We start from the raw sequence: 25,743 nt of genomic DNA, 5'->3' as shown, positions 1-25,743 counted from the left end.
GGTAAGCTTGGCGGCGTGAGTGAAGGAGGCTTTGTTGCGGAATAGAAAGCCGACTCTTGATTTGATTTTCGATTGGAGATGTTTGATATGAGTCTGGAAGGAGAGTTTGCAGTCTAGCCAGACACCTAGGTACTTATAGATGTCCACATATTCAAGGTCGGAACCATCCAGGGTGGTGATGCTAGTCGGGCATGCGGGTGCAGTCAGCGATCGGTTGAAAAGCATGCATTTGGTTTTACTAGCGTTTAAGAGCAGTTGGAGGCCACGGAAGGAGTGTTGTATGGCATTGAAGCTCGTTTGGATGTTAGATAGCACAGTGTCCAATGACGGGCTGAAAGTATATAGAATGGTGTCGTCTGCGTAGAGGTGGATCAGGGAATCGCCCGCAGCAAGAGCAACATCATTGATATATACAGAGAAAAGAGTCGGCCCGAGAATTGAACCCTGTGGCACCCCCATAGAGACTGCCAGAGGACCCTACAGCATGCCCTCCGATTTGACACACTGAACTCTGTCTGCAAAGTAATTGGTGAACCAGGCAAGGCAGTCATCCGAAAAACCGAGGCTACTGAGTCTGCCGATAAGAATATGGTGATTGACAGAGTCGAAGGCCTTGGCAAGGTCGATGAAGACGGCTGCACAGTACTGTCTTTTATCGATGGCGGTTATGATATCGTTTAGTACCTTGAGTGTGGCTGAGGTGCACCCGTGACCGGCTCGGAAACCAGATTGCACAGCGGAGAAGGTACGGTGGGATTCGAGATGGTCAGTGACCTGTTTGTTGACTTGGCTTTCGAAGACCTTTGATAGGCAGGGCAGGATGGATATAGGTCTGTAACAGTTTGGGTCCAGGGTGTCTCCCCCTTTGAAGAGGGGGATGACTGCGGCAGCTTTCCAATCCTTGGGGATCTCGGACGATATGAAAGAGAGGTTGAACAGGCTGGTAATAGGGGTTGCGACAATGGCGTCGGATAGTTTCAGAAATAGAGGGTCCAGATTGTCAAGCCCAGCTGATTTGTACGGGTCCAGGTTTTGGAGCTCTTTCAGAACATCTGCTATCGGGATTTGGGTAAAGGAGAACCTGGAGAGGCTTGGGCGAGGAGCTGCGGGTTGCAGCGATGAGACAAGCTCGAAACTGGGAAGATAAAGGGGATTTAAAAAATATATATATATATACTGTATATATATACATAGTATATTTATTTATTATTATTGTATATTAGAAATGACACCAAATCTGTGTCCCTCATCACACATACACTGGTAAACAGTGCAGGGAAAATATTCTGCCTATTTTCTTACAGGAGAATGATCATTTCAGTAAACACCTGCTCATTGGATCCACTTGAATAATCATAACCAGAGAGCACAAACCATTCTACTGAGAGGTCACACTGAGAATATGAACAACTACATGAAAAAGATAGAGAGGGAGAGAGTGAGATAGAGAGGGAGAGATTGAGGGTAAGAAACGAGAGAGAACGAGAGAAAGAGGGGGGAGAGAGAGAAACAGAGAGAAACAGAGAGAGAGAGAACGACATGGAGAGGGAGAGAGAGATGGAGGGTGAGAAACAGAGCGAGAGAACGAAATGGAGGGGGAGAGAGAGATAGAGGGTGAGAAACCGAGAGAGAGAACAAGATGGAGAGGGAGAGAGAGAGGTGGAGGGTGAGAAACAGAGAGAGAGAAAGAGATGGAGAGGGAAAAGAGAGAGAGGGAGGGTGAGAAACAGAGAGAGAGAATGAGATGGAGAGAGAGAGATGGAGGGTGAGAAACAGAGAAAGAGCACGAGATGGAGAGGGAGAAAGAGAGATGGAGGGTGAGAAACAGAGAGAAAGAACGAGATGGAGAGGGAGAGAGAGAGATGGAGGGTAAGAAACAGAGAGAGAAGGAGATGGAGAGAGAGATGGAGGGTGAGAAACAGAGAGAGAGAACGAAATGGAGAGGGAGAGAGAGATGGAGGGTGAGAAACAGAGAGAGAGAACGAGATGGAGAGGGAGAGAGAGATGGAGGGTGAGAAACAGAGATAGAGAAAGAGATGGAGAGAGAGATGGAGGATGGGAAACAGAGGGAGAGAGAGAGAGAAATAGATGAATAGAGAGAGATGTAGGATGGGAATCAGAGGGAGAGAGAGAGAGAGAGAAGGGGGTAGGGAAGAAGAGATTGAGAAAGAGAAACATGCTGGCACAGAGTCAGTCAATATTCTTCTCTCTAATCTGTTCTGATTCTGGCCCCCTGGACCTGCTCTACCTGTATCCTGAGGGTCCTGGCCCTGGGCAGGCGTTATCTTCAGACACCCGACAGTCTCTCACCACCTCCACCAATCACAGAGGACCCACAGGGGGTCCATCAACTGGGGGCGCCCCACCAAGGAGGTGTGAGGCGAGCTCAGCCAGGGGGCCAGAATGAGTGACAAACTACGGCTCAGAACAACAAACACTTCTAAATAGATGAATTCACACTCAGGGAGAGTTTTTCCTCTCCTGCTCTACTGGTCTCCACAAGCCCACATTTGATAAATCCAATATTTGATGTAGCAAGTGTGTTGTCTGAAAACACCATAAACTTCACACAGACCTGGGGCAGATTATGTGTTTGTGTTAGCTGGCGAGCCCCAGGCTGTGCATGCTCTTACCCAGATATAGAAACACAGTGACTGAGTTGTATGCTTACGGACCTCCTCAGTGGATGACAAAGCAGTAACACAACTACATGTTATTGGGAGCAGTCAGAACAATAAGGCTGTAGTTTCAGATGGATGGATGGGCTTTTCCCCTGAGTGCTCTCTGTGTCTCTGTGTAGGACAGGTAATGAACAGTGACCTTGAGTTGGGTTGGCATCCACCTTCACCCTACCTGTCAGGTCATAGCCAATGATCCCCACACCCACAGAGAGTACAAGCAGCAAACAGTGTGAGCTTCATACCCCCCAAAAATGTCAGGTCTATAATAGCACACTCAGACACATGGACGTAGGCGCGTAAGCATGCATGTGCACACATCTTCTCTCCCACACCACCTCCCCCGTCCCCAGCCTACACCTCCCTGCATAAATAAAGCAGCCACACACACACACACACACACACACACACACACACACACACACACACACACACACACACACACACACACACACACACACACACACACACACACACACACACACACACACACACACAAGACAATGCAGGTATGGGGGCATGTTGGGGTGAAAACTTTATCAAGACAAACACATCTGATTACAATGTCACATGAGGAAAGCCACTTCGTTGTGTATGCAGAAGTACAGCCAGCGGGGACATAGTGAAAGTCCTATAAAGCACTGCTCTGCTTTCACACTCGGACATTCAGAAGGGGGTATAATATTGTGACCCCAGTGGCACAAAATCAAAGTCGGACTGCATGGAGATGCTTGGGAATATGGTCAATACGGGTGACCGTGTTGTGGGTGTTTCAGGGTAGAGGTGTACATTTGACCTCCATCATCTAGGATGTGACAATGGTAAATAAAATCTCTCAATTTTTGCCTATTTTTTGTGCAGTCTTGCAGGCCTTCTCATGCAGCTGCAACTGCAAGTGCATTTGTAAATCAAGACCTATCTTGAGTTGGGCTCTGGGGTGGTGCAATTGTTGAGTAAGTGAGCTTATGGTTGTGTGGGGGTATGGGTTGAGTGTGTGTGTGTGTGTGTGTGTGTGTGTGTGTGTGTGTGTGTGTGTGTGTGTGTGTGTGTGTGTGTGTGTATCCCACAACTGTTGCGAAGGAGTAAAAGACGTTAGGGACAATAGAGGATAATCCACTGCTATATATAATACAAATCGAGGTGAGGGCGATGGAAATGCATTTGGCAGTTAATCTACTTCAATTCGGTAAATGGCACTGTGTGCTCTTTTCAAAGGATGGATCCCAGTCGGTTATGGGTTATGGGATACAGGGGGTCGAGGGTGGTCTGCCGGGCATTGGGATGACAACCCAACTCGGGATGAGGAGGGCTTTTAGCGGGTGGAATAGTAGGGACCAATTGGAGGTTTACTTAGTAGAAATGCAAAGATCATGGTACAGCTATATAGACACTCAATCATCATAATACTTTATAATGGTATGTTAACAAACATAGATTTTGATAAAAAGAATTGAAAGTTGTGTCTCATTATGATAGGTGGTGAAATAAGTATAGCCAGTTACAATTGTAATGGCCTAGCAGATAATAAGAAAAGACAATCAGTATTTACCTGGCTAAAAGAGAAGGAATATAATATATATTGTTTACAGGAAACCCATTCAATAGTTTTAGATTAAGTTTTGTGGAAAAAGAACTGGGGGGGGCGAAATATACTTCTCCCATGGGCAAAGAAATTCAAAAGGGGTGATGGTTTTAATTTAACAATCATTTTGATCCAAATGTGCAAATTGTCCAAACAGATCCTCAAGGTAGATGGATTATTATAAATATGTTATTGGACAATAAACAGATATGGCTTATTAACCTATACGGTCCGAATAATGATAATCCAAGCTTCTTTGAAAATATATATAAGAATTGATCAACTCTACAAGCAACACTATTAGACTCTAGACACTAGACTCTCTATTATTATATTAACGTATGATCTCTGTAGATTTTAATACGGTCTTAAATACCTCTATGGACCGGAAAGGAAATCACACTACAAACTATCACCCTCAGGCACTTAACGAAATCATGAATGTCATGGATATATTGGAATTAATGGATATATGGAGACTTAAATACCCTGATCTATTGAGATATACTGTACATGGGGTTAATCAAGCTAGTCGTCTTGACTACTTTCTTATACCATTCTCTCTGGCACCAAAAGTTTAAAATGTGTTGATAGGGGACAGAATGTGGCCGGATCATCACATAATTGGCATATATATTACACCATTTCCACGTTGGCGAGGATATTGGAAATTTAATCAAAGCCTACTAGATGATAAATAGTTTAGAACTAGGACAGAATCATTTATAACTGACTTTTTCAGACATAACATACAGTGGGGAGAACAAGTATTTGATACACTGCCGATTTTGCAGGTTTTCCAACTTACAAAGCATGTAGAGGTCTGTAATTTGTTATCATAGGTACACTTCAACTGTGAGAGATGGAATCTAAAAAAATCCAGAAAATCACAATGTATTATTTTTAAGTAATTAATTTGCATTTTATTGCATGACATAAGTATTTGATACATCAGAAAAGTATAACTTAATATTAGGTACAGTTGAAGTGTACCTATGATGAAAATTACAGGCCTCTCTCATCTTTTTAAGTGGGAGAACTTGCACAATTGGTGGCTGACTAAATACTTTTTTGCCCCACTGTAAATGGTAGATTATCAGACACGCAACAAGAAGGTCTGATATCATTATTACTGAAACAGGACCCAAGTGGTATATATAAAGATCCAGTCGATTTAAAAAATTGGAGACCTCTTACACTTCAGTGTTGTGATGCAAAAATCCTAGCAAAATGCTTGGCACATAGAATTAAAAAAGTATCGTCAGATATTATTCATCCTAATCAGACAGGTTTATTACATGGACAATACATTGGAGTTAATATAAGATAAGTACTGGAAACAATAGAACACTATGAAATATCGGGGACACCAGCCCTGGTTTTCATAGCTGATTTTGAAAAGGCTTTTGATAAAATACGACTGGAGTTTATATATAAATGCCTAGAACATTTCAATTTTGGGGAATCTCTTATAAAATGGGTTAATTAAGGTTATGTATAGTAACCCTAGGTGCAAAATAGTAAATCATGTCTACATCTCAGAAAGTTTTAAACTAGCTAGAGGAGTAAAACAAGGTTGTCCACTATCAGCATATCTATTTATTGTCACGCCTTGGTCTTAGTATTTTGTGTTTTCTTTAATTATTTGTTCAGGCCAGGGTTTGACAGGGGTTTATTGTATTGTCGTATTGGTTTTTTTGTAGGCATTGGGATTGTGAATGATTAGGGGTGTGTCTAGTTAGGCTTGGCTGCCTGAGGCGGTTCTCAATCAGAGTCAGGTGATTCTCGTTGTCTCGGATTGGGAACCGTATTTAGGTAGCCTGAGTTTCACTTTGTATTTTGTGGGTGATTGTTCCTGTCTCTGTGTAGTTTCACCAGATAGGCTGTAATTAGGTTTTACGTTCCGTTTGTTGTTTTGTTTATTCAGTTATTTCATGTATCGTCATTTCATTCATTAAAGACATGAGTAACCACCACGCTGCATTTCGGTCCTCTCTTTCGACAAACGAAGAACGACGTTACATTTATTATTGCCATCGAAATGTTAGCTGCAAAGATTAGATCAAACAATAATATTAAGGGATTAGAAATCCGTGGCTTAAAAACTAAGGTGTCATTGTACGCTGATGATTCATGTTTTCTTTTAAAACCACAATTCAAGTCTCTCCACGGCCTCTTAGAGGATCTAGATACTTTTGATATCCTCTCTGGATTAAAACCAAATTATGATAAATGTACTATGTATTTTTGTGATCCATATTACGTATTGGATCACAAAAAAAATGCACATTTTACATTACCATGTAGTTTACCAATTAAATGGTCTGACGGAGATGTGGACATACTCGGTATACAAATCCCAAAAGAAAGAAATGATCTCACTCCAATACATTTTTATAGAAAGTTAGCAAAAATAGATAAGATCTTGCTACCATGGAAAGGAAAATAACTGTCTATTTGTGGAAAAATCACCCTGATTAACTCTAGTTATATCACAGTTTACCTATTTGCTTATGGTTTGACCTACACCTAGTGACCTGCTTTTTAAATTATATGAACAAAAAATATTCCATTTTATTTGGAATGGCAAGCCAGATAAAATTAAATGGGCCTATTTATATAACGAATATGAATTCGGTGGGCAGAAATGATTAAATATTAAAGCATTAGACCTCTCACTAAAGGCATCAGTCATACAAAAGTTATACTTAATTCCAAACTGGTTCTCTAGTCAATTGGTACGAATGTCTCATCCTATATTCAGGAAGGGCCTTTTCCCCTTTATTCAGATTACACCTGCTCACTTTTGGTTGTTTCTCCAAAATATCTTAATTTTTTAAACCTTTTTAAGCATTAGAAAGTACAAATAGTACAACAAATATTGTGGTTAAATTAAAATATAATTGATTTAAAAAACTGTATATATCGAAGAAATGTTTAAAAAATGTATACTTTCAGTGAATGATATCATAAATAGGACTGGTGGAGTTATGTCACACATGCAGCTAACACAGACACATGGAAATTTCTGCTCTACCCAAAATTACAACCAATTAATTGCAGCATTACCACAAAAATGGAAGAGGCAAGTAGAAGGGGAAAAAAGTAAGGAACTTGTATGTTGGCCCTGTATTAAAGAACATAAATGGTTAAAGAAAAGTGTGATAAATAAAAACATACCAATTTCATGTAAGGACCAAAAATTGACAGCTGGTGCCATATAAATGGCAAAATAGTTGGGAAGAGATTTTCGATGTACCCGTTCCATGGCACATGGTTTATGAATTGATATGCAAAACAACACCGGATTCAAAACTTCACATTTTTCAATTTACAAAATTCTTGCAACTAATACAATGTTATATATATGGGGGATATAATCTTCCCAGCTCTGCAGATTCTGCTGTGATGAGGCAGAGTCATTAGATCATGTATTTTGGTATTGTCCATATGTAGCAAATTTTTGGGTCACAGGTCCAGGAATGGCTGAAGAATTGCAACATTTGCCTAGAACTAACGCTACAGATAGCAATACTGGGTGATTTGAAAAGCCATAGTCAATTAATCAATAATCTAATAATTATTTTGGCAAAAATGTTTATTTTTAATTTATAATCTGTAGAAGCTATGAGAATAGGAAGGTTCAATTATTTTGTGAAGCATCACAGCACAGTTGAAAAATATATGGCAAATAGAAATCCGAAATAGATGATGTTGAGAGACAGATGGGAGGGGTTGAATGGAGCTGAAGGGTGGGACTAATAACAAGATAAACAATGTAAAGCATACGGGATCTGTAAAATGTATATAGGTTCGGAACTTTTGTGAAATATCATAGTTACAAATATAAATCAAACTGGATGGACATCATAAATAGAGGAAGGACTAAGTACAAACAAGAGAGAACTATTGTAAAGTAGACTGTGTCTGTAAAATGTGTATAAGATGTATAAATTGAAGGTAAAAGAAGAAGTGTTTATTAGTTAACTCCAATTGGGGGATCGGCGGTAGGTTTTGCGGGGAATAATAATAAAGGTATATTCTTTAAAAAAGTATGTATGTCTATATACTGTAGGTATGTGTATATATATATGTGTATATGTATGCATGCGTGTATGGATATGTATATTTACCCAAAAAATATGGGGGATTGGAAATGATGCAGACAATTACATTGGAAGCAACATTCTTTCCGCAATATTAAGCTGATCCACCCCTTAAAATATATATATATATTTAAAAGCACTGCTCTGCTGGTCTGCATCCATGCCTGGCAGCAGTGTTACACTTTGATAAATCACCAATATGGCTGCACCAGTAATAAACTCATCACAGGCTGCTCTAATTGACAGAGGCTTCTATTCCCATCAGGTAATTCAATCTTCACACAGGGGGACTGTTGGGGGCTGGGGGACTGCTGGGGGGCTGGTAGGGGCTGGGGGACTGCTGAGGGGCTAAGGGACTTCTGGGGGCTGCTGGTGACTGATAGGGGCTTGGGGACTGGTGGGGGGCTGGTAGGGGCTGGGGGACTGCTAGGGGGCTGGGGGACTGCTGGGGAGCTGGGGGACTGCTGGGGGCTGGGGGACTGCTGGGGACTGGTAGGGGGCTTGGGGACTGTTGGGGGCTGGGGGACTGTTGGGGGCTGGGGACTGCTGGGGGGCTGGGGGACTGCTGGGGGGCTGGGGGACTGCTGGGGACTGGTAGGGGGCTTGGGGACTGGTGGGGGCTGGGGGACTGCTGGGGGCTGGGGGACTGCTGGGGACTGGTAGGGGGCTTGGGGACTGTTGGGGGCTGGGGGACTGTTGGGGGGCTGGGGGACTGGTAGGGGGGCTGGGGGACTGCTGGGGACTGGTAGGGGCTGGGGACTACTGGGGACTGGTAGGGGGCTCGGAGACTGTTGGGGGCTTGGGGACTGTTGGGGGCTGGGGGACTGCTGGGGACTGGTAGGGGCTGGGGGACTGCTGGGGGGGGCTGGGGGACTGCTGGGGACTGGTAGGGGCTGGGGGACTGCTGGGGGAGGGCTGGGAGACTGCTGGGGGGCTGGTAGGGGCATGGGTGTTGGTGTAGGCGTATCTGAATCTCAGCAACTTTAATTTCTACACTATAAAGACGTTCTCTTTTCCTCCTTCCTTCCATCTCTCCCTTCTTTCCTCTTTGAGATGTGTAGGTAAGGGCCCGTCTCTGAGGTGTGATACGTAATGCCACAGACATGGAGAGGGGGGTGTGGGTCTGAGTCACTGTGTTTGAGTTAAGTAGCCAGTCTTGTGTGAACCCGCAAGAGACCCTGTCACAACGGGGCTGCTGATGCAGACACATTACTGTGATGGACTATGGACTGGCTGGCAGAGCAAACTGACATCTCAAGATAATGGGCTGCTGAGGACTGTCTACCACAAGAATTTATAAATATTACTCATAGACTTATTGGATACTGCAACTGATCCCAAACTGCCCAGACAATCCAAGAACAAAGAAAACTATGAGATATAAGGAAATTGAAAAGCATAAGTGGTTGAAATGAATTGTCTGTCTGAGTCATGCGGCTTAGTAAGAGTAGAGTAGAAAAAGAGAGAGAGAGAGAGAGAGTAAAGAACATTTAAAGTGGGCATAAGCTCCCATTGATTCATGTCTCCCAGGAGGATGGGAGATATATTTTGCCTCAGGGGAAAAAACTTAGGGGGATTTTGCCTCAGGTTGCTGCGAGAGTTCTGAACTGTAATACTCAGGAGCAATTTAAGTCTCATCCAGTGCCTTGGGCCCAGAACCATGCTACCACTGGCCAAGATATACAGGGAGGACATGACCTGCATTACAAGGAGCTCTCTCTCTCTCTCTCTCTCTCTCTCTCTCTCTCTCTCTCTCTCTCTCTCTCTCTTCAATTCAATTCAAGGTGCTTTATTGGCATTGGAAACATGTGTTAACATTGCCAAAGCAAGTGAGGTAGAAAATATACAAAAGTGAAATAAACAATAAAAATTAACAGTAAACATTACACATACAGAAGTTTCAAAACAATAAAGACATTACAAATGTCATATTACGTATATATACAGTGTTGTAACGATGTACAAATGGTTAAGGGTGCACAAGGAAAAATAAATAAGCATAAATATGGGTTGTATTTACAATGGTGTTTGTTCTTCACTGGTTGCCCTTTTCTTGTGGCAACAGGTCACAAATCTTGCTGCTGTGATTTCACACTGTGGAATATCACCCAGTAGATATGGGAGTCTCTCAAAATTGGCTTTGTTTTCAAATTCTTTGTGGATCTGTGTAATCTGAGGGAAATATGTGTCTCTAATATGGTCATACATTGGACAGGAGGTTAGGAAGTGCAGCTCAGTTTCCACCTAATTTTGTGGGCAGTGTGCACATAGCCTGTCTTCTCTTGAGAGCCATGTCTGCCTACGGTGGCCTTTCTCAATAGCAAGGCTATGCTCACTGAGTCTGTACATAGTCAAAGCTTTCCTTAAGTTTGGGTCAGTAACAGTGGTCAGGTATTCTGCCACTGTGTACTCTCTGTTTAGGGCCAAATAGCATTCTAGTTTGCGCTGTTTTTTTGTTAATTCTTTCCAATGTGTCAAGTAATTATCTTTTTGTTTTCTCATGATTTGGTTGGGTCTAATTGTGCTGCTGTCCTTGGGATCTGTGGGGTATGTTTGTGTTTGTGAACAGAGCCCCAGGACCAGCTTGCTTAGGGGACTCTTCTCTTTTTTTAAATCAACAAAGCATGAAAAGACTGCCTTTGTTTTGGTTTGTTTGGTTGTCAATTAGGGTGTGCAGGGTGAATACATGGTCTATTGTACGGTAATTTGGTAAGAAGCCAATTTGACATTTGCTCAGTACATTGTTTTCATTGAGGAAATGTACGAGTCTGCTGTTAATGATAATGCAGAGGATTTTCCCAAGGTTACTGTTTACACATATTCCACGGTAGTTATTGGGGTCAAATTTGTCTCCACTTTTGTGGATTGGGGTGATCAGTCCTTGTTTCCAAATATTGGGGAAGATGCCAGAGCTAAGGATGATGTTAAAGAGTTTTAGTATAGCCAATTGGAATTTGTTGTCTGTATATTTGATCATTTCATTAAGGATACCATCAACACCACAGGCCTTTTTGGGTTGGAGAGTTTTTATTTTGTCCTGTAGCTCATTCTAGGTAATTGGAGAATCCAGTGGGTTCTGGTAGTGTTTAATAGTTGATTCTAAGATTTGTATTTAATCCTGTATATGTTTTTGCTCTTTGTTCTTTGTTATAGAGCCAAAAGGATTGGAGAAGTGGTTTACCCATACATCTCCATTTTGGATAGATAATTCTTTGTGTTGTTGTTTGTTTAGTGTTTTCCAATTTTCCAAGAAGTGGTTAGTCTATGGATTCTTCAATTACATTGAGCTGATTTCTGACATGCTGTTCCTTCTTTTTCCGTAGTGTATTTCTGTATTGTTTTAGTGATTCACCATAGTGAAGGTGTATACTCTGGTTTTCCGGGTCTCTATGTTTTTGGTTGGACAGGTTTCTCAATTTCTTTCTTAGATTTTTGCATTCTTCATCAAACCATTTGTCATTGTTGTTTACTTTCTTTGGTTTTCTATTTGAGATTTTTTAGATTTGATAGGGAGGCTGAGAGGTCAAATATACTGTTAAGATTTTCTACTGCCAAGTTTACACCTTCACTATTACAGTGGAAAGTTTTATCCAGGAAATGGTGTAAAAGGGATTGAATTTGTTGTTGCATAATTGTTTTTTGGTAGGTTTCCAAACGGCATTCCTTCCATCTATAGCATTTCTTAATGTTACTCAGTTCCTTTGGCTTTGATGCCTCATGCTTGAGTATTGCTCTGTTCAAGTAGACTGTGATTTTGCTGTGGGCTGATAGGGGTGTCAGTGGGCTGACTGTGAACGCTCTGAGAGACTCTGGGTTGAGGTCAGTGATAAAGTAGTCTACAGTACTACTGCCAAGAGATGAGCTATAGGTGTACCTACCATAGGAGTCCCCTCGAAGCCTACCATTGACTATGTACATACCCAGTGTGCGACTGAGCTGCAGGAGTTGTGACCCGTTTTTGTTGGTTATGTTGTCATAGTTGTGCCTGGGGGGCATATGTGGGAGGGAATGCTGTCACCTACAGGCAGGTGTTTGTCCCCCTGTGTGCTGAGGGTGTCAGGTTCTTGTCCGGGTCTGGCATTTAGGTCGCCACAGACTAGTACATGTCCCGGGGCCTGTAAATTATTGATTTCCCCCTCCAGGATGGAGAAGCTGTCTTCATTAGAGTAAGGAGATTCTAGATGGGGGGGATATAGGTAGCACACAGGAGGACATTTTTCCTCTGTTAAGATCATTTCCTTTTGAATTTCTATCCAAATGTAAAATGTTCCTGTTTTGATTAATTTAATGGAGTTAGGTCTGCTCTATACCAAATTAGCATACCCCCTGAGTCCCTTCCCTGTTTCACACCTGGTAGTTTGGTGGATGGGACTACCAGCTCTCTGTAACCTAGAGGGCAACCAGTGGGTCCATCTCCTCTATACCAGGTTTCTTGCAGGATGACAATGACTGCCCCCAAATGTCAACTCAATCCCTTTCTATGTTTCCAGGGGTATAAACCTTACAAATAAGACTGCCCCCAAATGCCAACTCAATCCCTTTCTATGTTTCCAGCAAACCACTGGGGTATAAACCTTACAAATAAGACTGATCCCAAATGTCAACTCAAACCCTTTCTATGTTTCCAGCAAACCACTGGGGTATAAACCTTACAAATAAGACTGATCCCAAATGTCAACTCAATCCCTTTCTATGTTTTCAGTAATGCTCCCCAGTGGGTTGACGGGCCCATTATGAAAAACAGTGAAGGATATTGTGCAGCAGAAAATAGATGATGCTCATAAAAGCCTCCCTCTCTCCATTTATCAGAATTACACTTTACCTCGCTATGGCTCTATCCCCGTCTTCTCTCTTTTAATTACTCTTACCTTGATCTCCTTTTTTCCTCTCTCTTCTCATCGTTCTCTTCTGAGCTTCTCTTTGAAATAGTAGTGAACATGTCAATTGGCCCGGCTTGCCCGGCAGAGATTTGAATCTATTAATAAGCAATTACCCAATAAGAGAAAAATGTCAACTGACTTTGATGCAGCTGACTCCGAAGCAGAACTAATATAATTTTAAAGTACAAATGAATTTGTGTGTGTTTGTGTGTGAGTGGAGATTGACATATGAATTCAGACCACGTTCTGAGGACATTGACCTTGGGAAGGTGAGTTGTTACTGCGTTTCTGGACCCGACATGCTTTTCTCCTTTTTAAAAGGCACAGAAATTAAATTCTTCTGATCGATAGGCAGTCCTCTCACATGGCAGGCTGGAGTCTCTCTTCACAGCAGCAGGGGGGCGGGCGGGGGATCGATGGACAGAAGAGCCACACTGGCACAGCGGCAGAGGGAGGGGAGAGTTCTACCTGATCCTGGAGAGTAATCTCCCCACGTAGGCTACTTAGAGAGGCCAAGGGCTAATATCCACCTCTCACACACCTGTGAGACCAGTTAACCAGGACAAAGGGCTTATGAAGGAGTAGGTCTGCTGTACACTTACTGATGATATGTTACACTTCACCAGGCCGGTACACTTGGATAACTTTGAAAGTTCCGCTTCTTGGTAAGTTGGTTCAAAAAATTACATTTAAGGTAATCCTAAGGGGACATGTTAAAGACATATTTATTCTTAATAAAGAATAAATAACAAGTTTACAAGAGTAAAGACAGCAATGTGCACTTAGACTTAAAACATGTCTCTTGGTACAATGAAAAACAGAGGGCAGAAGAGGCTGAAAGGCATCACACTTTTTCCAAATTACTTTCTAAAGCATGTTAAAAGTGTCCAGCAAACCGCTGGGGTATAAACCTTACAAATAAGACTGTACCCAAATGTCAACTTGATCTCTTTCTATGTTTCCAGCAAACCACTGGGGTATAAACCTTACAAATAAGACTGCCCCCAAATGTCAACTCAATCCCTTTCTATGTTTCCAGGGGTATAAACCTTACAAATAAGACCTGTCCCCAAATGCCAAATCAATCCCTTTCTATGTTTCCAGGGGTATAAACCTTACAAATAAGACTGCCCCCAAATGTCAACTCAATCTCTTTCTATGTTTCCAGGGGTATAAACCTTACAAATAAGACTGCCCCCAAATGTCAACTCGATCCCTTTCTATGTTTCCAGCAAACCACTGGGGTATAAACCTTACAAATAAGTCTGCTCCCAAATGTCAACTCAATCTCTTTCTATGTTTCCAGGGGTATAAACCTTACAAATAAGACTGCCCCCAAATGTCAACTCGATCTCTTTCTATGTTTCCAGCAAACCACTGGGGTATAAACCTTACAAATAAGACTGCCCCCAAATGCCAAATCAATCCCTTTCTATGTTTCCAGCAAACCGCTGGGGTATAAACCTTACAAATAAGACTGCCCCCAAATGTCAACTCAATCTCTTTCTATGTTTCCAGGGGTATAAACCTTACAAATAAGACTGCCCCCAAATGCCAAATCAATCCCTTTCTATGTTTCCAGCAAACCGCTGGGGTATAAACCTTACAAATAAGACTGCCCCCAAATGCCAAATCAATCCCTTTCTATGTTTCCAGCAAACCGCTGGGGTATAAACCTTACAAATAAGACTGCCCCCAAATGCCAAATCAATCCTTTTCTATGTTTCCAGGGGTATAAACCTTACAAATAAGACTGCCCCCAAATGTCAACTCAATCCCTTTCTATGTTTCCAGCAAACCACTGGGGTATAAACTTTACAAATAAGACTGTCCCCAAATGCCAAATCAATCCCTTTCTGTTTCCAGCAAACCACTGGGGTATAAACCTTACAAATAAGACTGATCCCAAATGTCAACTCAATCCCTTTCTATGTTTTCAGTAATGCTCCCCAGTGGGTTGACGGGCCCATTATGAAAAACAGTGAAGGATATTGTGCAGCAGAAAATAGATGATGCTCATAAAAGCCTACAAGAGCCTGCTGGTGAAGAAGTGCTGTGCTCTGCGATTAAGAAGATAATTCATCTCTAATGAGATTGATCTATCTGATTTATTAGCTCTTAAACAGGAATCATCTCCCCGCTGTATTAAAGCCCATCCTAACAACCTACCTAATTGTGTGTGTGGGGTGGGGTGTGTGTGTGTGTGTGTGGAGGGGTGGGGTGTGGGTGGGTGTGCAGTATAAATCCTACCTCCTAGGGTGACACACGTGCAGCAGCTGAAGGTACTAAGCTGGGAGGCTTTGATTCTCATTGAGCTGACTGTATAGTCCTACCAACAGACCAGACTTGAGCTTTACCAAGCTTTTACAAGGTTGTCACAACCACCTAGCATATGTTGAAGTTAGATCAGGAAGAGGCTAGATCAGGAATAGAGGGATGACAGAACGAGGAGAGAGTAAGTCAGATAAAAGAAGGTAAAGCGAGTTAGCGGCCCACCCACTCAACAAGGAAGTCATGGGGGATATAGAGTCAGACACGTCCTATGAGTTTAACTGCATGTTCATATGGAAAATAACACGTGGAGAGGATGGAGAGGATGGAGAGAGAGGATGGAGAGGATGGATGGAGAGGATAGAGAGGATGGAGAGGATGGAGGGATGGAGGGAGAGGATGGAGAGGATGGAGAGGATGGAGAGGATGGAGGGAGAGGATGGAGAGGAAGGAGAGGATGGAGAGGATGGAGGGAGAGGATGGAGGGAGAGGATGGAGAGGATGGAGAGGATGGAGAGGATGGAGGGAGAGGATGGAGAGGATGGAGGGAGAGGATGGAGAGGATGGAGAGGAGGGAGAGGATGGAGAGGAGGGAGAGGATGGAGAGGATGGAGAGGATGGAGGGAGAGGATGGAGAGGATGGAGGGAGAGGATGGAGAGGATGGAGGGAGAGGATGGAGAGGATGGAGGGAGAGGATGGAGAGGATGGAGAGGAGGAGGAGGATGGAGAGGAGGGAGAGGATGGAGAGGATGGAGGGAGAGGATGGAGGGAGAGGATGGAGGGAGAGGATGGAGATGATGGAGAGGATGGAGAAGATGGATGGAGAGGATGGAGAGGATGGATGGAGAGGATGGAGAGGATGGAGAGGATGGAGTAGGGAGAGGATGGGGGAGAGGATGGAGAGGATGGAGGGAGAGGATGAAGGGAGAGGATGGAGGGAGAGGATGAAGGGAGAGGATGGAGGGAGAGGATGGAGGGAGAGGATGAAGGGAGAGGATGGAGGGAGAGGATGAAGGGAGAGGATGAAGGGAGAGGATGGAGGGAGAGGATGGAGAAGATGGAGGGAGAGGATGGAGAGAGAGGATGAAGGGAGAGGATGGAGGGAGAGGATGAAGGGAGAGGATGAAGGGAAAGGATAAAGGGAGAGGATGGAGGGAGAGGATAGAGAGGATTGATGGAGAGGATAAAGGGAGAGGAGGGTATACATAACACACCAAGAGGGTTAACTGGACATTTTATTGTTTATGCTTGAACATTTTACCACCTGAAAACTACAGTCTATAAACTGTTTACATGTTTTGCACAACCTATAAACCTATTTCATGTCCATTTTCCTCTTCACGGCACATTTAGTTTGAAAACCATGAAACCAATCTCAAACTCCTTGTTTGGCAGTTCATAAAACAATCCAACTGATTCATTCACATTCATTCACATATTTTGTGTAACATGCAACACTCCTCATCCACTCATCATCCAAAATAAATCCATAACATGCCACCTGGCCGCTGGGCGAACGGTTGGTTACACTCTCATATTCTTACATATGCAGAGGTGGGTGATTGGCAGTTATGGAAATCTGATTCAACACTTTAATACAACACTTTAATATGATTGATCAATTCATGAATAATGTCTGATGAGACAGATTGTGTCCCTCCCTGCATGTTCTTATCACCAAGTCAATCAGACCAGTGACTTAGATAAATACTGTTAACCCAATCACTCCCTTCCACATTCCCTGATGAGTTCACTCAATGTATGAGTCCAGAATGGCACCCTATTATCTATATAGTGCACTCCTTTTGACCAGAGCCCTAGAAATTATGTATATTAAAATAAATTCAAATGGCCTGAATCTAAAAGAATTCTCTGACTTTGTTTGAATGAAATAGAATCGCCCTTAACCAGAACAAGAGGGGAATTTATAATTTACAGAATGAATTTAGACTGCTTCCTCTCTCTCTCACCCCCAAGTCTCTCTCTCTCTCTCTCTCTCTCTCACCCGTCTCTCTCTCTCACCCCCGTCTCTCTCTCTCTCACCCCCGTCTCTCTCACCCCCATCTATCTCTATCTAACCCTCTCAAACACAGAAACAGACAACACAAACACAAACACCAACACCAACACACTGATAGAGGTCACAACACAGTAGAGGAGAGGGAAGGTAAAGACTTACAATGATGTTAACAACAATCTCTCTAATTTGCTCCTTAATCCATCTAGAGACCATTGCCATAGAGCACACAAAAAACTATACATACCTCAGCCTAAACATCAGTGCCACAGGTAACAGGTAAGCTGTGAACGGTCTGACAGACAAGGCAAGGAACATCAAATTCGACATGCCAATTAGGATCTGGCTAGAAATACTTGAATCAGTTATATAACCCATTGGCCTTTATGGTTGTGAGGTCTGGGGTCCGCTCACCAACCAAGAATTCACTAAATGGGACAAACACCAAATTGAGACTCTGCATGCAGAATTCTGCTAAAATATCCTCCATGTACAACGTAAAACACCAAATAATGCATGCAGAGCAGAATTAGGTCGATACCCGCTAAATATCAAAATCCAGAAAAGAGCAGGTAAATTCTACAACCACCTAAAATGAAACAAAGAAGTGTCCCCTAAGCAAGCTGGTCCTGGGGCACTGTTCACAAACACAAACAGACGCCACAGAGCCCCAGGACAGCAACACAATTAGATCCAACCAAAAAGATAATTACTTGACACATTGGAAAAAATGTACAAATAAACAGAGCCAACTAGAATGCTATTTGGCCCTAAACAGAGGATACACTGTGGCAGAATACCTGACCACTGTGACTGACCCAAAATGAAGGAAATCTTTGACTATGTACAGACTCAGTCAGCATAGCCTTGCTATTGAGAAAGTCTGCCGAAGGGAGACCTGGTATTCAAGAGAAGACAGGCTATGTGCACACTGCCCACAAAACGAGGTGGAAACTGAGCTGCACTTCCTAACCTTCTACCAAATGTATATTAGATAAACATATTTCCCTCAGATTACATAGACCCATAAAGGATTAGAAAACAAATCCAATTTTGACAGACTCCCATATCTATTGGGTGAAATGCGTGATGTGCCATCACAGCTGCAACATTTTGACCTGTTGCCACAATAAAAGGGCAACCAGTGAAGAACAAACACCATTGTAAATACAACCCATGTTTATGTTTACTTATTTTCCTTTTTGTACTTTAACACTGTATATAGACATAATATGACATTTGCCATGGCTATATTCCTTTGGAACTTTTGTGAGTGTAATGTTTACTGTTCATTTTATAATGATAATTTCACTTTAGTTTATTATTATTATATTTCATATGCTTTGGCAATGTAAACATTTGTTTCCCATGCTAATAAGGCCCTTTGAATTGAAATTGAGAGAGCAGTAGGTCTGTTCACCAAGGCTGCCCTGGCCTTACGCTCCAGTGGCTTGCTAGGTAAAGGTAGGGGGAGCCACATGGAGGAGGGATGCCTCAGAGTTTGGACATGACTTCAAAAAAGTGGCACACCAAAGGGGCGCCTGTCATTCCTCTTACACACCCTGAGTGTGTGATCAAACACAACGCACTGGGGAGAAAACATGCTGACTGTCTGTGATACTAAGTCCTTCTGACAGAGACAGAGAGAGGGAGATGGAGAGGGAGAGGGAGAGGGAGAGGAGGGAGAGAGGGAGAGAGGGAGAGAGAGAGGAGAGGGAGAGGGAGAGGGAGGGAGGGGAGGGGAGGGGGAGGGGGAGAGGGAGAGGGAGAGGGAGGGAAGGGGAGAGGGAGAGGGAGAGGGAGAGGGGAGGGGGAGGGGGAGAGGGAGAGGGAGAGGGAGGGGAGAGGGAGAGAGGGGGAGGGAGAGGGAGAGGTAGGAAGTGAGAGCGGGGAAAAGCTTTAAAGGACTGTACGGTACACCGCATGCTGCTGTGGTCTTCATGGTTACAGCAGGTGTCTACTAATGCTTTTCACCACACCAGCTTTGAAGTTTCAAAATGGCTGACGGAGTGACAGTTGATAATTTACACCTTAAATAGTGTCATTTATTTTTGTTCACAGAGAGAGGAGAAATTCTAATGGATGTTTTGTGACCTCCTGGCAAACTTTCAACAAGTTACACTAGCTCTTCCACGTCTGCCTAATGTAGGTGTAAAATAATATACATTTCCTACTAATTATAAAATACCAGCCTGAATTTTTTTGAAATTACACTAGTCTCACTTGAAAATAGACATAATACATTTCTTCAGCCACTGCACAATGAAACATTTAGTGCTTTGAAAACATGGAAATAAACAAAGCACTCTAACTAATGTACAATTATCAGTCAGCACTAGTTGATTAGACTTAATTGGAACTCGTAAATTGTCTCAAATTGTTTTAATTGCAGCTGCTATACAGTATTGAAAGGCCAAGAGTCAAAACACATTTCTACAAACTATACATTCAGATCAAAAATAAGTCAATAATGAAGACAAACTATACATTCAGATCAAAACTAAGTAAACAATGAAGACAAACTATACATTCAGATCAAAACTAAGTAAACAATGAAGACAAACTATACATTCAGATCAAAACTAAGTAAATAATGAAGACAAACTATACATTCAGATCAAAAAGAAGTAAATAATGAAGACAAACTATACATTCAGATCAAAAAGAAGTAAATAATGAAGACAAACTATACATTCAGATCAAAAAGAAGTAAATAATGAAGACAAACTATACATTCAGATCAAAACTAAGTAAATAATGAAGACAAACTATACATTCAGATCAAAAAGAAGTAAATAATGAAGACAAACTATACATTCAGATCAAAAAGAAGTAAATAATGAAGACAAACTATACATTCAGATCAAAACTAAGTAAACAATGAAGACAAACTATACATTCAGATCAAAACTAAGTAAACAATGAAGACAAACTATACATTCAGATCAAAACTAAGTCAATAATGAAGACAAACTATACATTCAGATCAAAAAGAAGTAAACAATGAAGACAAACTATACATTCAGATCAAAACTAAGTAAATAATGAAGACAAACTATACATTCAGATCAAAAAGAAGTAAATAATGAAGACATTTTTTACAATCAGGTTAGTTTTTCTTCTTTTTAAATATAAAATGCCATTTGTGATTAATTTCAATTTAATTAGTGTAGACTTCTGCAATTGTCTTCTCAACGCTTCATCCAATCAATCAGTGAAATGTTGAAGCACCTTTAAATGGTTGAGATGGGAGTCCCAGGGCCTCAGTTAGAGTGAGGCTGCTGTACCCTGCACTGATTGTATTGTCTCTCATCACCCAACATTCATCATGCAGCATCACACACTAAATGAGAAGTTCAGGTTTTATAACTTCATGTTCGATGAGTTTTCATCTTTGAGAGTAGAATTCTAACTACGGTGGTAAACAGGATCATAAATCAAGAGTCAAATCATTTTCAAAACGCAGTGAAGAGAAGAGAGTCAATAACAGCATCCAAACCACCATCTTTCCTTGTCATTTCTGTTATTCTCCTGTCTTTTATCATGGTGGCATCTATCTTTCATTACTGTGTTCCTCTCGGTGTTGCCCCAGCTAGCCATGCTGTATATCTCTCTACAGCCCAGTGGAAAGTAAACACAAGATCATATTTTCATTACATGAGGAATCTTCACCATCTCAGATGGAAGGGTTCAAATAATGAATAACAGTTTAAAGCTGAAGCTACATCGCTCCAACCAAATACCCATAGATTAGATTGGCAGCTTTAAATAAAACATGTCAGCTAGTCTGTCTCGCTATACTGCTCTAACAGTGAAGGAAAGGTAAGCAAAGGAAAACATATTAAATGTACAGAAAAATCCCCCAAAGCTCCTCTCTGCATCACCCTCTCCCTTATGTTACAAAACCATGATAAACTCTGAAAATGTTCTTTAAAAAATCTGTTCAAACGAAGATTCCAGCATGTGTGGCTTTTAGTGAAATCACTCTAGTGACAGAGGTGTACTATTATCCCCTTGGCTAGTGACAGAGGTGAACTATTATCCCCTTGGCTAGTGACAGAGGTGAACTATTATCCCCTTGGCTAGTGACAGAGGTGAACTATTATCCCCTTGGCTAGTGACAGAGGTGTACTATTATCCCCTTGGCTAGTGACAGAGGTGTACTATTATCCCCTTGGCTAGTGACAGAGGTGTACTATTATCCCCTTGGCTAGTGACAGAGGTGTACTATTATCCCCTTGGCAAGTGACAGAGGTGTACTATTATCCCCTTGGCTAGTGAAAGAGGTGTACTATTATCCCCTTGGCTAGTGACAGAGGTGTACTATTATCCCCTTGGCTAGTGACAGAGGTGTACTATTATCCCCTTGACTAGTGACAGAGGTGAACTATTATCCCCTTGGCTAGTGACAGAGGTGTACTATTATCCCCTTGACTAGTGACAGAGGTGTACTATTATCCCCTTGGCTAGTGACAGAGGTGTACTATTATCCCCTTGGCTAGTGACAGAGGTGTACTATTATCCCCTTGGCTAGTGACAGAGGTGTACTATTATCCCCTTGGCAAGTGACAGAGGTGTACTATTATCCCCTTGGCTAGTGAAAGAGGTGTACTATTATCCCCTTGGCTAGTGACAGAGGTGTACTATTATCCCCTTGGCTAGTGACAGAGGTGTACTATTATCCCCTTGACTAGTGACAGAGGTGAACTATTATCCCCTTGGCTAGTGACAGAGGTGTACTATTATCCCCTTGACTAGTGACAGAGGTGTACTATTATCCCCTTGGCTAGTGACAGAGGTGTACTATTATCCCCTTGGCTAGTGACAGAGGTGTACTATTATCCCCTTGGCTAGTGACAGAGGTGTACTATTATCCCCTTGGCTAGTGACAGAGGTGTACTATTATCCCCTTGGCTAGTGACAGAGGTGAACTATTATCCCCTTGGCTAGTGACAGAGGTGTACTATTATCCCCTTGGCTAGTGACAGAGGTGTACTATTATCCCCTTGGCAAGTGACAGAGGTGTACTATTATCCCCTTGGCTAGTGACAGAGGTGAACTATTATCCCCTTGGCTAGTGACAGAGGTGTACTATTATCCCCTTGGCTAGTGACAGAGGTGAACTATTATCCCATTGGCTATTGACAGAGGTGAACTATTATCCCCTTGGCTAGTGACAGAGGTGTACTATTATCCCCTTGGCTAGTGACAGAGGTGTACTATTATCCCCTTGGCAAGTGACAGAGGTGTACTATTATCCCCTTGGCTAGTGACAGAGGTGAACTATTATCCCCTTGGCTAGTGACAGAGGTGTACTATTATCCCCTTGGCTAGTGACAGAGGTGAACTATTATCCCATTGGCTAGTGACAGAGGTGAACTATTATCCCCTTGGCAAGTGACAGAGGTGTACTATTATCCCCTTGGCTAGTGACAGAGGTGTACTATTATCCCCTTGGCTAGTGACAGAGGTGTACTATTATCCCCTTGGCTAGTGACAGAGGTGTACTATTATCCCCTTGGAGAAGTGCAGTCACTCAGACAGGAACAGGAGTTCTAGGAGCCACAGACAGGCCGGTATGACTCACTGAGGGACAGAGACTTGGACCCCCACAGGCAATCTCAAGGTTCTACAGGGTAAGAGGGTGGACATAAGGGATGGGAAGCTTTGATTTGGCTACTAGGTTTAGAAAAACAGAACTCTTTCCCCTCTAGCTACTGTTGATTAGATGTCCTCTCGCTCTCTCAATTTCCCCTGCTCACCCAGCCAGTAACCATCCCCATCATCTCCATCAGGCAGTACTCCAGAGGCCCCGTACCCTCCCCTGGCTCTCCACCCTTCCCCTGGCTCTCCACCCCTCCCCTGGCTCTCCACCCTTCCCCTGGCTCTCCACCCTCCCCTGGCTCTCCACCCCTCCCTGGCTCTCCACCCCTCCCCACCCTTCCCCTGGCTCTTCACCCTCCTGGCTCTCCACCCCTCCCCTGGCTCTCCACCCCTCCCTGGCTCTCCACCCCTCCCCTGGCTCTCCACCCTTCCCTGGCTCTCCACCCTTCCCCTGGCTCTCCACCCCCTGGCTCTCCACCCTTCTCGGTGGCTCTCCACCCTCCCCTGGCTCTCCACCCTTCCCTGGCTCTCCACCCTTCTCCCTGGCTCTCCACCCTTCCCTGGCTCTCCACCCTTCCCCTGGCTCTCCACCCTTCCCCTGGCTCTCCCCTTCCCCTGGCCCACCCTCCCTGGCTCTCCACCCTTCCCCTGGCTCTCCACCCCTCCCCTGGCTCTCCACCCTCCCCTGGCTCTCCACCCTTCCCCTGGCTCTCCACCCTCCCCTGGCTCTCCACCCCTCCCCTGGCTCTCTACCCACCCACCCTTCTGGACTCTCCACCCCTCCCTGGCTCCCCTTCCCCTGGCTCTCCACCCCTCCCTGGCTCTCCACCCTCCCTGGCTCTCCACCCTTCCCTGGCTCTCCACCCCTCCCTGGCTCTCTAACTCCACCCTCCCTGGCTCTCCACCCTTCTCGTGGCTCTCCACCCCCCCTGGCTCTCCACCCTTCCCTGGCTCTCCACCCCTCCCCTGGCTCTCCACCCTGGCTCTCCACACCCCCCTGGCTCTCCACCCTTCCCTGGCTCTCCACCCTCCCCTGGCTCTCCACCCCTCCCCTGGCTCTCACCCCTTCCCCTGGCTCTCCACCCTTCCCTGGCTCTCCACCCCTCCCCTGGCTCTCCACCTTCCTGGCTCCCTGGACTCTCCACCCTCCCTGGCTCTCTACCTCTCCCCTGGCTCTCCACCCCTCCCCTGGCTCTCCACCCTTCCCTGGCTCTCCACCCCCCCTGGCTCTCCACCTTCCCCTGGCTCTCCACCCCTCCCCTGGCTCTCCACCCCCTCCCTGGCTCTCCACCCCTCCCTGGCTCTCCACCCTTCCCTGGCTCTCCACCCTTCTGGTGGCTCTCACCACCCTCCCTGGCTCTCCACCCTTCACCCTCCCTGGCTCTCCACCCTCCCTGGCTCTCCACCCTTCCTGGCTCTCCACCCCTCCCCTGGCTCTCCACCCTTCCCTGGCTCTCCACCCCTCCCCTGGCTCTCCACCCTTCCCCCTGGCTCTCCACCCCTCCCCTGGCTCTCCACCCTTCCCTGGCTGCTCTCCACCCTCCCCTGGCTCTCCACCCTCCCCTGGCTCTCACCCTTCCCCTGGCTCTCCACCTCCCTGGCTCTCCACCTTCCTGGCTCTCCACCCTCCCGTGGCTCTCCACCCTTCCCTGGCTCTCCACCCTCCCCTGGCTCTCCACCCTCCCCTGGCTCTCCACCCTTCCCTGGCTCTCCACCCTCCCCTGGCTCTCCACCCTTCTCGTGGCTCTCCACCTTCCCCTGGCTCCCCCCCTGGCTCTCCACCCCTTCCTGGCTCTCCACCCCTCCCCTGGCTCTCCCTCCCTGGCTCTCCACCCCCCCTGGCTCTCCACCCTTCCCCTGGCTCTCCACCCTTCCCCTGGCTCTCCACCCTTCCCCTGGCTCTCCACCCCTCCCCTGGCTCTCCACCCCTCCCTGGCTCTCCACCCTTCCCCTGGCTCTCCACCCTTCTCGTGGCTCTCCACCCTCCCTGGCTCTCCACCCTCTCGTGGCTCTCCACCCCTCCCTGGCTCTCCACCCTCCCTGGCTCTCCACCCTTCTCGTGGCTCTCCACCCCTCCCCTGGCTCTCCACCCTTCCCTGGCTCTCCACCCTTCCCCTGGCTCTCCACCCTTCTCGTGGCTCTCCACCCTCCCCTGGCTCTCCACCCTTCCCTGGCTCTCCACCCTTCTCGTGGCTCTCCACCCCTCCCCTGGCTCCTCACCCTTCCCCTGGCTCTCCACCCCTCCTCCTGGCTCTCCACCCTTCTCCTGGCTCTCCACCCTTCTCGTGGCTCTCCACCCCTCCCCTGGCTCTCCACCCTTCTCGTGTCTCTCCACCCCTCCCCTGGCTCTCCACCCTCTCCTGGCTCTCCACCCTTCCCCTGGCTCTCCACCCCTCCCCTGGCTCTCCACCCTTCCCTGGCTCTCCACCCTCCCTGGATCTCCACCCTTCCCCTGGCTCTCCACCCCTCCCCTGGCTCTCCACCCCCCCTGGCTCTCCACCCTTCCCCCTGGCTCTCCACCCCTCCCCTGGCTCTCCACCCCTCCCTGGCTCTCCACCCTTCCCCTGGCTCTCCACCCCTCCTGGCTCTCCACCCCTCCCCTGG

At 45.0% G+C, this 25,743-nt stretch overlaps 1 protein-coding gene across 1 annotated transcript in view; it reads right to left on the bottom strand.

The window, feature by feature from the left end:
- Nucleotides 1-8,643: 8,643 nt before the first annotated feature.
- Nucleotides 8,644-25,743, bottom strand: part of LOC135563662 (uncharacterized) — a 62,715-nt gene continuing 45,615 nt past the window's right edge. The window contains exon 2 of the mRNA XM_065006749.1: nucleotides 8,644-9,300. Coding sequence (XP_064862821.1) covers nucleotides 8,644-9,300 — 657 coding nt within the window. The remainder of the gene's footprint in view (nucleotides 9,301-25,743) is intronic.

Source organism: Oncorhynchus nerka, linkage group LG21 (assembly GCF_034236695.1).
Source record: "Oncorhynchus nerka isolate Pitt River linkage group LG21, Oner_Uvic_2.0, whole genome shotgun sequence".
Lineage (NCBI taxonomy): Eukaryota > Metazoa > Chordata > Actinopteri > Salmoniformes > Salmonidae > Oncorhynchus > Oncorhynchus nerka.
Note: the sequence above shows the minus strand (reverse complement) of the source record. Positions and strands in the feature narration are given on the sequence as shown.